Genomic DNA, 12,610 nt, shown 5'->3' on the forward strand with positions numbered 1-12,610 from the left:
CAACATCACTAAGGCTGCAGTGGCTTTAAAAAGTATTATGGAATGGGAGCATTTGGCTAAAATTGGGCTAAATAAACCCCCCCACCACACACAATTATTGAAAGAGTGCTTTAAGTATGGAGAAAATAGCATTTTCCCTCAGACGTCTCCCTGGGAAAAGCCAAATACATTCTGATAGCATTTTCCAGGCTTACTTTGTTTTAAGCTGGCTCCTGCAGCAGGAGTGTAAGGAGTTTAAATCTTTTAGATTTCTGCAAATGAAGGGGAACTGAACAGGGGGCAGCTGGGCAGCCTGCAGAGCCTCATCCACATCCCATTCCCAAAAACCCTCCAGCGAGCTTTACCCTTGTTGGATAAAACCCAGGAGGAAGGGGAATGGAGCAAGACCTGAACTCTGACTCTCAGACCTCCAGCTGTAACTGGTGACAAGCTCCAAGCCCCTTCAGCAAATGCATCTGAGTGCAACAAACTGATTTTAGCTGCTCCCAAACCCTCTGGAGGAGGCCGTCCCAGTGGGATGGAACTGGGGCAGTCACTGGGAGTCCCTTGAAGGAGGAAAAGACCTCCCTGGTGTCCTGGCTTGTAAGATAAGCATGTATTCCATTTGCCATCTGTTGGAGGTTGGGCAATTTTCTTATCTCTTCCAAGAACAATGTCTCCCTCCGGGGAGATCTCTTCTGTTAATGGCCATTAATGTCTCACTGCATGACTGGTAAAGTTCTATCATCCATGGTGAGATGCTCCACGCAGAGGGAGGAGCCAAGCATCCTTACCTGCATAAAATCAGCATTTTTTGGGATATCAGACCGGCCCCTTTGCTGGATTCCCAGAGGAGCAGCTTCTTCTCTGCTGGATTCCCAGAAGAAGACCAGGCCCAACTGCTCCTTCACCAACCTTCAGAGAAAACTCCACCCTTCTACTGATCACCACTTCAGCAGCATTTCATCTGCCACTCCAGGAGGAGTGGACACCATTTTAACTGGACTATTCCCAACACCCTGACTCCTCAGGGTGTCAGGTTTCTGACTCTATCAGTAGTTTTGTTTGTACTAATTACATTTTTTTATTTAGTTTTCCCTAGTGAAGAACTGTTATTCCCATTCCCATATCTTTGCCTGAGAGCCTTTTAATTTTGAAATTGTGGTAATTCGGAGGGAGGGGGTTTACCTTTTCCATTTCATAGGAGGCTCTTTCCTTCCTTCACAAACTCCTGTCTTTTCAAACCAAGACAACTGGTTATTGCAGCACCTCTCCTCCCTCCTTCAAGGGTGGGGTTGGAGGGAGAGGCTGGAGGAGCAATTCAGGATTTGCCCTGAGGAGTTTTTGTAGGATTTCCTTGCAGAACTGTTGGATTTTGGCACTGAGGGGTCTGTTCCAGGCAGATTGATGTGTGGGTGTGCACCTGCAGAACAGTGTCAAATATTATGGGTGTGTAAATTTTTATCAGTATTAATTTTTTATTTCTGTGAGTTACAGCTTCTCTAGGAAGTGGCTGTCTCAGGGTTTTAAAATATATCTGTTCTTTTATCGCTGCCTTTCAAGTGGAAGTTTATCCTGGGTAAAAAGGGAAAGAAGGGAATGAATTGGTGCTGTTTTTAGGGACCTCAGCCTCTGGGTTTGGTCTGTTATCTTTGATGTGAGACTGCAGTGACTGCATGTCCCAGTATCACTTATCAATCACATATCAAAAGTGATTTTTGGTTTGATTGAAGGATAAATGAAAATGGACTCCTCAGTGCCTCTGTTTTGTTTATAGCTCCAACTTTTGGTTTTGGTTGGGTTTTTTTTTTTTGTTTTTGTTTTTTTTTTTGGTCAAAATTTTGACATAGAATCATTAAGGCTGGAAGAGCCTCCAAGATCAAGTCCAACCATTAATCCAGCACTGCCAAGGCACCTCTAATCCATGTCCCCATCCACATGGCTTTTCAACACTTCCAGGGATGCTGATTCCACCTCTTCCAGCAGCCCCTTCCAATGCCTGACCACCCTTCCTATGAAGATATATTTCCCAAAATCCAATTTAAACCTTCCTTGGGGCAACTTAAAGCTGTTTTGTCTCATGCTGAAATACTTCCAAACTATTTTGAAAAGCCAAGAAATGAAAATGAGAGCTCTGAAAAGCAAGGAAGAGGTTTGCAACTAGGAAATAAATTTGGATGGCAGGATCTAACAGCTGTCTGGGGCAGTGAGCAAAATGTCTTTTCTCATAGTATTCAACTGGGAACATCTCAGTGTTTTAAGGGAGATTATTTTAACCAAGTGTCTTACAAGGGCTGTGAAAATGAAACAAATCAGGGTTTTGCTCACAAAAAGCTTTGAGTACCAAAAAAGGTCAGTTTGCACTCCTGGAATTGGAGCTGTAATTCCAGGTTAAGAGGTGCTGAACCAGGATTTGGGACAAACACTGCAGCTTGGCAGGGCAGGCTGTGTCCTTCCACAGAATGCTTGGGGGAAAAGCAGTTTGCATTTGGGTTTGTTTGCTTTTGAGATTGAAACTCCTTATTTATCCAGGTAAGAGTGAGGCAAATTAGACAGGCATGCCCTGAAGGGTGTTTGAGCTTTTCAATATTTTATCCAGGGGAAATATGGAACTCATCCCTTCTCTCTGGCCACTTTTGAATCACATCTGGGCTTCAGGACTGGGATAAGGGAGTGTGTGTGAGGATAAACTGCCAGCATCTTCCACTCCCTGCAGATTTTTTGAGTTTCAGCTTAACTCCTTGAATTCCTCAAAAATCAACTGAGCAAACCACTCCTTCTGTTGCTTTCCCCAAGGATCCCAGGACTTCTCTTTCCCTCCTTTTTTTCCGAGCCTCCTGATGGATGAATCAGGCAGAGCTGTTCGTTTTCTGGGAGCTGTCCAGCTGAGTGTGGGATCAGTGCTCGTTCTGGGGTGGCACAACTGTGTGTGCCTTGGTGCTGAGGGAGATCTTACATCAGACAAAATATCTGTGGGTTCACACAAGAGCCAAGGCTGTGCTGGAGCTCTGGAGTTCACCTCGCCATAACTCTTAGCAGGGATCTGTATTACACTTGGAAATATTTTGGAAAACCAGGCTAAATATATGTCTGTGTGTATAATTTTTGATTCTTATACGGTTTTTGAGGATGTGCATCTCCCCTTGGGGGTGGGTCCAGTCTACCTGTGTGGAAGAGGTTTTACTTCTGTGAGCCAGAGAGAAGTTTGATAAGGGATCCATGTTTACCCCCAAAAGAATTTTCTATCAAGGTCGTTGACATAGAAATCAAGAAAGAAGAATAAATAAGAGAAACCTGCAGTTGCCTATTCCAATGAGCATTTGTTTGTCTCTCGTGACCAATGAGTAAAGTGTAAACTTCTGAGTTTGGTAAGAATGTATAAAAAGCATGCATTGCTATAATAAAAACAGTTTGAAGCCTTCTGAAAATGGAGTGTGTTGCTTTGTATTGTCTCCATCTCAATTATGACACACCTGTGACAAAAAAATAGTAATCATTGTCATTATCTTAATAGAAAAAAAAATCCAAACTAGTTTTCTATTCTCCCAGCGAGGGAAAAAAAACCATTTATTTTGCTTTGGCTGCAGAGTTTCGTTGCGTGGGTCACAGGAGGAGATAGTTGGGAGTGCCCATCCCTGTGCAGGCAGAGCTGGTTTTTTTTGGGATAATTCATTAGGGTCTCTCCACCTCTCCTTTCAAGGGGAATGTTGGCAGTTTGGTGATGAGGTGGGGATCGGTCACGGCTTGGATTGGAAGATCCTGGAGGGTTTTCTCCAACCCTGGTGACTTTGGGATCTCCACAGGCTGCCACACTCTGTGCATTTCTTTCATCTAGTTTTTAATCCCTATTTTTAAAGCCCAGGGGAAGCTCCTTTATCCTTTTTTTAGCTGCTCTCAGTTCTGCCAGCCCCTCTCTACCCTCGGGCTGCTGTTACAGATTTCGGTGATCACCTCCTTTCTTTCCACTCCCTGCTTTTCAAAATTCCTGCAGCCAGGGTGGAAGCTGGGATGGAGCTGTTCTCTTATCTCCAGTAATCCTTTCTCTGGAGTGTGCCTTGATTTCAATCCAAGAGGTGCTCCTGAACTTGATTCATGGCTTCAAGCTCAGTTCCGAAACGATTTCTTAAAAGCCAGTGTCAAAAAGCTGGTTTAGGATGTCATTTTTTGGGTAGCAGGTCCCTGCCAGGGAGGTGGGGCCAGCTTTCTAAACACTTTCTGGTTTTTGGGTACCTGAACAAGGGTTTGTGCTGGTGTCAGATTCTCCTAAATAAACTTTGGCACTGGAAATCCTATCCCCCATCCCCAAAAAAAAAAAAAAAAAAAAAAAAAAAAAAAAAGAGGATTTCCAGTTTCTGGTTTTGGGGAGGCTGTCCCAGTGACTGCCCCTGGGACTGCCTCCTCCAGAGGGTTTGGGAGCAGCTAAAATCAGTTTGTTGCACTCAGATGCATTTGCTGAAGGGGCTTGGAGCTTGTCACCAGTTACAGCTGGAGGTCTGAGAGTCAGAGTTCAGGTCTTGCTCCATTCCCCTTCCTCCTGGGTTTTATCCAACAAGGGTAAAGCTCGCTGGAGGGTTTTTGGGAATGGGATGTGGATGAGGCTCTGCAGGCTGCCCAGCTGCCCCCTGTTCAGTTCCCCTTCATTTGCAGAAATCTAAAAGATTTAAACTCCTTACACTCCTGCTGCAGGAGCCAGCTTAAAACAAAGTAAGCCTGGAAAATGCTATCAGAATGTATTTGGCTTTTCCCAGGGAGACGTCTGAGGGAAAATGCTATTTTCTCCATATTCAAAGCACTCTTTCAATAATTTGCAGTGGGAAAACAACTTGAAATTTGGCAAAATATGCATTATTTATTTTTTTCCTCACTGATATTGTAGTTATTCTGTCAGACCTTTCCTGAATTTGGGTAAAGGAGAAACCTGTCAGGGCTTACATTTCCCACATGCACAAGGGCTTGTCACTCTAAGGGTAACTTGTGCTTCATCTCTGGTGATATTTTTTAAATATATTTAGCCTTGTTCAGGAAAATCTGCAGATCCAGAGTGTTATTTCTTAAAGAAAACTTTCTGCAAACAATCATTCCTCAGTTTTCAGAGCAGAGCTTGAATAGCATCCAACAAACCAAGCTGCAGTCCAAGTGTGAAACAAGCACAGATGAAACCAAATATTGAATAGTCATTCAGGAATCCTGCACTGAATTGAGGGAATCCTCCTCCCACCCCTCCTGGCATTTTTGGAGTTGTAGGATGAAATTTATATCTTAGGAATACATGAGCTTGTGCTGAACCCTGCTTTTTTACATTCCTCATTTTTCACTAGAAGTGTTTGTAATTTTTAACCTGGCGTGGGAATGTAATGAGTAATTAGTGCCTTCATGAGAGAACCAGCCTTTTTTTTTTCTCCCTAAGGGTCCAGCACTTGAAGAGGGCACAGAAATGTGAATTATACTAAAGTCCATTGCTCTTATCTATGTTCCAAAGGCTTTGCTGGGACAGACAACTGGAAATAAGGAATTAGGCCTTCCAGGCATCTCCTGGGTATGGACAAATACAAGGTAGGATTGTCCCTGGCTAATTCCTGCTGTTAAAGCCTTTCCTGGACAACAGAAGAAAGATTATTTTTGTACAGAAATCCACTTGGGATTCTCAGATACTCTCTTGGGTATTCTTGTATATCTTTAAAATTCAGATTTATTTGGATTTGGGAGTTATGGGAGGTTTTGGCTTGAAGCAGCAAGTGCCCTTTCCCCCCGTGCTGGGAAGAAAAAGGGAGAGCTGATAATGCATTGCAAAAATTTAGTCTATTATATAAATTACACACAAGCTGACAAGTTTCTCAGATCAACTTAATCTGTTTTCTTCTGTGCCCAGAAAGAGAGAATGACCATTTAATTATTGGGGGGGGAAAAATGATCCTTCTGATTGAGAGAGTCACATGAGTGCAATTTACTTCATCCTTCCATTCATTTGAGGGACAAGGATGCAGTTCAGCCAGAGATTTCAACTTTAATTTCAAGCCAGTTATTTCAAGTTTAATTGGGTGGACTCAGAGTGACAAAACCTGTCCCCATCAAAACAAAACCTCTGTGCTTTGCTGGTGGTGTTGTAGGGGACAAAATGGATCCTGCTCTGTTCTTACATGCTTCATTCATCTGTATTTTTCCTCTTCTGTGGTTAAAATGATCTGTGTTTAACTTGGCATTCTGAGAGGTTATTCAGGAATTTTCCAGAGCTCAGGTTCCCCATCTCTGGAAGTGTCCAAGGCCAGGTTTTGGATCACCCTGGGTTAGTGGAAGGTGACCCTGCCCGTGGCAGGGGTGGCTTTGGATGATCTTAAAGCTCCCTTTCAAACCATTTTATGATTTCCCAGGAACTACTTCCATGATTCCTGAAATTGGGATGGAGGTACACCAGGCATAATTCAGTGTCAGCCTATTTTAAGCTTATTTATTCAGTTTTTTGTTCACAGTCCAGAATCCCAGGATGATTTGGCTTGGAAGGGACAACTCAACCTGTTCCACCCCCTGTCGTGGACAGGGGCATCTTTCACTATTTTAAGAAGAGCTGGGACAAAAACATCCCTTAAATCCTGGCTTTAGTTTTAACATTGGGAATATTCCTCATGGAGAAATGTAACACTCCACAGGCACCAGGGGAGGATTCCCAGTGCCCGGGGCACAACCCTGTGTATAATTCCATGAATAACGCCAACCATTATCAGTTTGTGTTCCCAAACAAACACCAGGGGTAGCACATCTTCGTTGGACTGGCTCTGAAGTCAGCCACTTACCAATTAAAACTCTAATTGCTCCACAATTAAATTGGCAACTACAATGTAATTAGCACACAGAGTTTAATTTGGGAAAGCCAGGCTCTGGCTGAGAGGCTCCAAGCTCAGGGATGTGTGCTGGGGACCAGGGCAGCCAGGGAAGCTGTTCCCTCTTGGATTTCATGGAATATCCCCAAGGATCATTCAACTTAACTCCTAGGATTAGTTTTTCATAAGAAAAGCTCAATTTAATGATATTTTAGTGAACCTCCCAGAAATCTTACAAAGCAACAGGATGAGGTGAGGCTCTGGCACAGGTTGCCCAGAGCAGCTGTGGCTCCCCCATTCCTGGAAGTGTCCAAGGATAAAGAACCAAAGAACTGAGACTTGGGGGTCTGCAGAACCCAAAATATTTTGAATTCTGTGTGGTTAAAGGGATTTTTGGAGCTATTTCTGTTGGGAGGAGGCTGGTGGCTTGTGTAGGTATCAATCTCTTTTATTGACCCTTAACTCTGGTCACCTTCTCATGTTCATCCTGGAAAGGGAATGGCTGGAGCCCTTGGAAATGGGGAGCTGAAGACACTAAGATTTTTATTTTACACTCTATTTGAAAAATCATATGCATTGCCCATCGTTATGGAATAGCTTCTTACAGCTGACAGCAAAGTGCATTGTTTGTATGCCAAGTAATGCTCCCCAGAATCAGCTCAAGCTGTAAATGAAATACAATGTTGAATTCAATAATGCTCAATATTTAGACTGAAATGCAACATTTTCTGATTCTCCTGCCGGGAGAGAAGCATCTCTTGCATTATTTAGTGTTTGTCTGATGGAAATGCCAAGGCAAGCTGCAGATGTATCTCCATTAATTGATCAATATTGTGTTTTATTCCATTTGGTTCCTTTATCTGGTTGATACAGCAGAACAATTTGTTTGCTCCATGGAAAACTGCCCTGTATAGGCTGCCAGGTAGGGAAGGAAAATGGGAAAAATCCTTCAGCAGTCCTTTGACCTTTTCATTCCAGAAGAGGTGAATTTTGCTCACGGTCTGGGCCTCTTATGGTGAGGTGTTTAATGTTCCACACTGCTTAGTTACACAACAAGAGAAAGGGAGGCTTTCTCCACGATAATAAATTGTAATTAAAGAGCACGTTAATTACCAAACCACAGAACATTGTTTTATCTAATCTTGCCAATATCGTGCTGGAAAATCTTCTCTTTACTTTTAAAACAAGTACTTTCTTGTGATCCCATCTCTGCATTAGTGCTCAGAATTGTCTGTCTTTTTTTGGAACCCATGAGCCAAAGTCAGGTAAAATAATTTCCTTTGCAGGTTTTTATTGCAGAGCTTTATCCAGCAGAACTTTTTGCAGAAAAAGCTGCTGAAACTCAGGTCTATTAAACAAAAATTACATTCTTCAAAATAATTTAGGAATCTCTGAAGTGTGTGAGGCCCCACTAAAGGTTGATAATGCTCATTCTTGAGATAAACACCTATTTTTGTCCTTCTTGTTAGATTGATACTTAATACAAAGAAATGAATCAAACATTTATAAAAATAGCCTTAAAAATTGACTTGTAATGAAGCTATTTGAATCCCCCCAACACTACTTCTATATTACAGAAAACACTGCTGTCATTTTACACTCTACAACCCAGGTAACCTTTAGGTCATAAAATTTACCAAACAGCCACTTTCAGCGTGATAAATAATCATCTTTTCTACTCTAAATGAGTCCGTGTTTCAATCCTCTGATTGTATTCCATGATCCCTGAAGCTGTTTCCCAGTTTGGGATGCCAGGGGAAGTTTTTTAGTGGCTTCTAAGATTTGAAACCTTTGCTCTTTCTCCCCACCCTTTTTGCCCTTTTTTTTTTTTTTTTTTTTTTTTGGTGGGAATAACCATGTGGCCCCCTCATGTCTGTCCCCTCTTCCTTCCCTTCTCCTCTTGTATTTGAAATGTTGCTTTTCAAACCCTCCATTATTTAAAAGATGGGTCACTTCCCACCTCCCAAGTTGGTCCTGAGCTCATTTCTTTCCATCCAACCTGGGATTTTAACCCTCCCTCACGCATCCCTTCCCAGCGTGGTGCAGGTAAGCTGATAAAGCAGATTTCCCCATATCAAATGAGATATTCAGAAAGGCAGGGGGTGGAGAGATGAGAATTAAATAATAGCCACGGGTCAGAGTAATTTTCTTTTCTATGATAGTTCTGTTATTCATGGATGAGTGCTCTCGGGGATTAGTTTCTCAGGGAAAATGAGCAAAATTACACCGCCATTTTCACGTACCGTGTTAAAAGACCTCAATCTTTTCTTTTTTGAACACAAAAAAATTGGGGGAAATTTCATCTGAAAGTCTAAGAGGTGAAATAAAGTTCACACTGAGTTCAGTGTACTGTATGTCCTGACTGTACAGATGCTCTTTGGGCACAGAGTTTGTGGTAATTGGGAGCCTCATCCCCAATGTCTCAAGCCTCAAGCAGTCTCAGGCTGCACCAAGGGAATATAGGTTGGATATCAGGAGAAAGTATTTTACAGAAAGGGTGATGAAGTTCTGGAATGGCTGCCCAGGGAGGTGGTGGAGTCACCAATCCTGGATGTGTTAAAAACAGACTGGATGTGGCACTGGGTGCCAGGGTTTAGTTGAGGTGTTGGGGCTGCGTTGGACTCGATGATCTTGGAGGTTTCTTCCAACCCAACCCAGAGATTCTGTGATTCTCTGATTCTGGGATTCTGAAAATTCTGTGAATTCTGTGAATTCTAATTGTCCCCAGCTGTGCAGGACAGGTGAGTGGCACTGAAGACAATGAGCCATGGAGGGCCCAGGTGCACTGACCCATCCCAGAGGGAGCAGAGGGCTCACAGGTGCAGGGAATCATCATCAGGGTATAAAAGGCTGGGCTGAGGAACAGGAAGGGCAGATGCTTGCAGCCTTCTGCAGTGATGGGTGTTACTCTGTGTGAGCAGATACCTGGAGCCTTCTCACCTGGTAAGGTGTTGCTGTGTGTGGGCTGAAGTTTCTGAGATTGTTGGGTTACACTCTGTGTGTTGTGGCTGTCTCAACTGCAACAATGCTCCGCTAAAAAACACTTGAGTGTTAAAAGTTTCTGCATGTGATAGTTGGTTTTAACCTTTTTCTGAATATGTACTTTTTGTAATGCATTTAGTGCCTTTTGAATTTGGCTGTGGTGGTTTGTTTTTTTTTTTTTTTTGTTCACAGATTGAACTTTCAGGACGGTTTGGGTTGGAAGGGACCTTAAATTCCATCCAGTTTCACCCCTGCTATGGCCAGGGAACCTTCCACTATCCCAGTTTGCTCCAAGCCGCATGCAAATGGCCTGAAATGAAATAAGTTTTAAAAGCTAAATCTAAAAAACCTATTAATCTTCCTTTTGAAATGTCTGAAATTACTTAATTGCCCTCTTAAGATAGTCTTTCTTCTTTTTTTTTTTTTTTTTCCACAGATGGGAAGGTTGAAGTGACAAAAGAGGGAGTGAAGCTCTGCACCATGGGGCCTGGCAAAGTTTTTGGGGAGTTGGCCATCCTCTACAACTGTACCCGGACAGCTACTGTCAAAAGTAAGAGCATTTTAGATGTTTTTTTCATCTCTTCACTTGGGAGTTGCAGCCTCTTTTTGATGTTTCACTTTCTCAGTGAGTTCAACTCTTTAGGGCATGGTTTTTGGTCTGGAATTTGGGTACTCTGTGTGAAGGAGGTGCAGAGGAAATGCATCATTCAGTCACTCAGGTTGCTCATGCAGAGGAGCCTGATGCTTATACCACAGTTTTCCTTACAGTTCTAGCTGAATCTCATGATAATTATTTTCTTACTGCTTAGAAGAACCTTTCTGACCTGTTTAACTCTTCAAAGGGAACTCAGTAAGCCAAGCTTAGTTTTTGTTCAGGGCAAGTCATTGTTTTTCCACTAAGCTGACTAAAATAAATCAGGAAGAAAAAATTTGGATGGCACTTGACCATCTTCTCTAAACTCCTCAGCACTTCTCTTGTTATGTTTTCTTTTATGAATGACCTGAGCAACAGCTTGGCTTGCACAATTAAGCAGAGGGAATAAATCACGTTGTTATGTATTACTTAAATGGGGTTTTGTTTAAATTCAGATGCAGATTTAGGCTATCACAGTCCTCCTTGATCTTGAGGACAAGAATTTATTGTGGTGTCTGAAGCAGATAATAAATAGTTGTGTGGTTTTAAGGTGCTGTGGGGGAGGAGTCAAAAGGGTACAGATGGTACAGAATAATCCAAACAAGAGGTACAAACTTGAATAATACACACCAGTGGTATTCTTATGCTGGAATAATGAGCTGTGTGAGTCCTTGCTCAGAAGAAAACCTTTTACAAATACCTAATTGTGCTTCAAAAAAAGAGAAAGGAAAAGAACAAATGGGCAGGAATGAGGAAGCAGGAACAGATAAGTGGATTATTTTCTGCAGGATGTGCTGTTCTCTCTAGGGCTGAAGGACATGACTGATGTTCTCTGTGCTCACCTGGGCAGACTTTGCCTTTTCACAAGTGCTGGGGACCTCAGGTGATGGTGAAAAACTCAGTTTGTGTGATAAACAGAGCTGGGGAAGGCTGGAAAGAGCAGAGAGAAAGGTCAAAGCCTAGAAAAGGCAGTGAGAGGATGGTTGCTGTTGAGTTCCCTTAGGAATGCAGATCTAAAGGGCACCTGAGTGGAATCCCACAGACCAGAACCACTCTGCTCCTGTGGCCATTCCCACCTGCTTGTGCAAGGCAGTCCTGCAGGGAATTACACACTGCAGGTTTTCCTGTCATTTTTCCTCTTGCTGCCTCTTCCACACCCTCCTGAGCATCCTGCAGCCTGGCACGTGGCATTCAGTTGTCCCAAATCCTTTTGTCCTGGTTAAACTTGGGGGCAGGAGTGAGGAAAAGGAGCTGTGTCCCTTGCTCCTTCCCCAGCAGCATTGTGTAATTAGAGTTCTGCTGGGTTTTAATCCCTTTCCCAGGGCCAGTGAGGGACTTGCAGGAGTTCTCTCTTGTTAGCACACAAATGAGTGCAGTTGGGGTTTTAATGAGCTCAGGGAGCTGCTGCAGCTCGCCCTGGCTGCCCTCAGGGTATGGAGGTGGTCACATCCCCTCCGGGCAGGGTATTGACTTGGCTGGTCCTGCACAGCTTCAAACACCAGCTTGTTCCTCTGGGAAATGAGCCATAAACAGGGTAAATCCCTGCAAAGGTGACTGGTGGTAAATACTCCATGAAGCCTGGGAATAACTTGGATCGTTCCAAGGTTTATTCTGGGAGAAATAAAATTGATGATTGTAGTGAGAACAGACAGTCGGCGCTGGTGGTGAAGTGTCAGGGAGCATCATCCAGCTCCCATTTGGAGAAACACTCAGGGCTTCCCAATTTTCAGGAGAGAGCTTTCCATCATCTCCAGAGCGTCAGGAGTGTGTTTTGATGGGCCTGCCTGTAGTTCATTACGAGGACACTAAGTGCTGTTTTCTAAGGATGAAGTTGCAGCAGAGGCTGAGTGAAGGATGGATTTATGTGGGTGTGGAGCTCAGCGTTGCAGCTGGGCCATAATGAGGTGTCAGCAGAGTTGACATCTCCAGCTGGAACTGGGTTTTATGTGTACCCTGGCTTTGGTTTGTAAATAAGAAAGATTTTAGTGTCATTACTCACTGTTAGTCTACACGGGCTCTTCAGCTTGTGCTCACTCTGCAGGAGCAAACTTCAAATATAAATCACTGGAGGAAGGGCTTTGTCTTTGCAATAGAATTTAGGAGACGTTAAAATTTAATGATTCTGATCTGACTCCTGCCTCATAACAACCTCTTTAATAAGGCAATCCAGGGATTTGAAAAGCCTGCCCCAGGAGCACTA

The 12,610-nt window shown here is 43.2% G+C and overlaps 1 protein-coding gene across 2 annotated transcripts in view; it reads left to right on the forward strand.

The window, feature by feature from the left end:
• Nucleotides 1-12,610, forward strand: part of PRKG1 (protein kinase cGMP-dependent 1) — a 379,974-nt gene that overhangs the window by 163,792 nt on the left and 203,572 nt on the right. For both annotated transcript variants that reach the window (XM_021537071.3, XM_021537070.3), the window contains exon 3: nucleotides 10,213-10,326. In XM_021537071.3, coding sequence (XP_021392746.1) covers nucleotides 10,213-10,326 — 114 coding nt within the window. The remainder of the gene's footprint in view (nucleotides 1-10,212; nucleotides 10,327-12,610) is intronic.

Source organism: Lonchura striata, chromosome 6 (genome assembly GCF_050655825.1).
Source record: "Lonchura striata isolate lonStrDom1 chromosome 6, ASM5065582v1, whole genome shotgun sequence".
Lineage (NCBI taxonomy): Eukaryota > Metazoa > Chordata > Aves > Passeriformes > Estrildidae > Lonchura > Lonchura striata.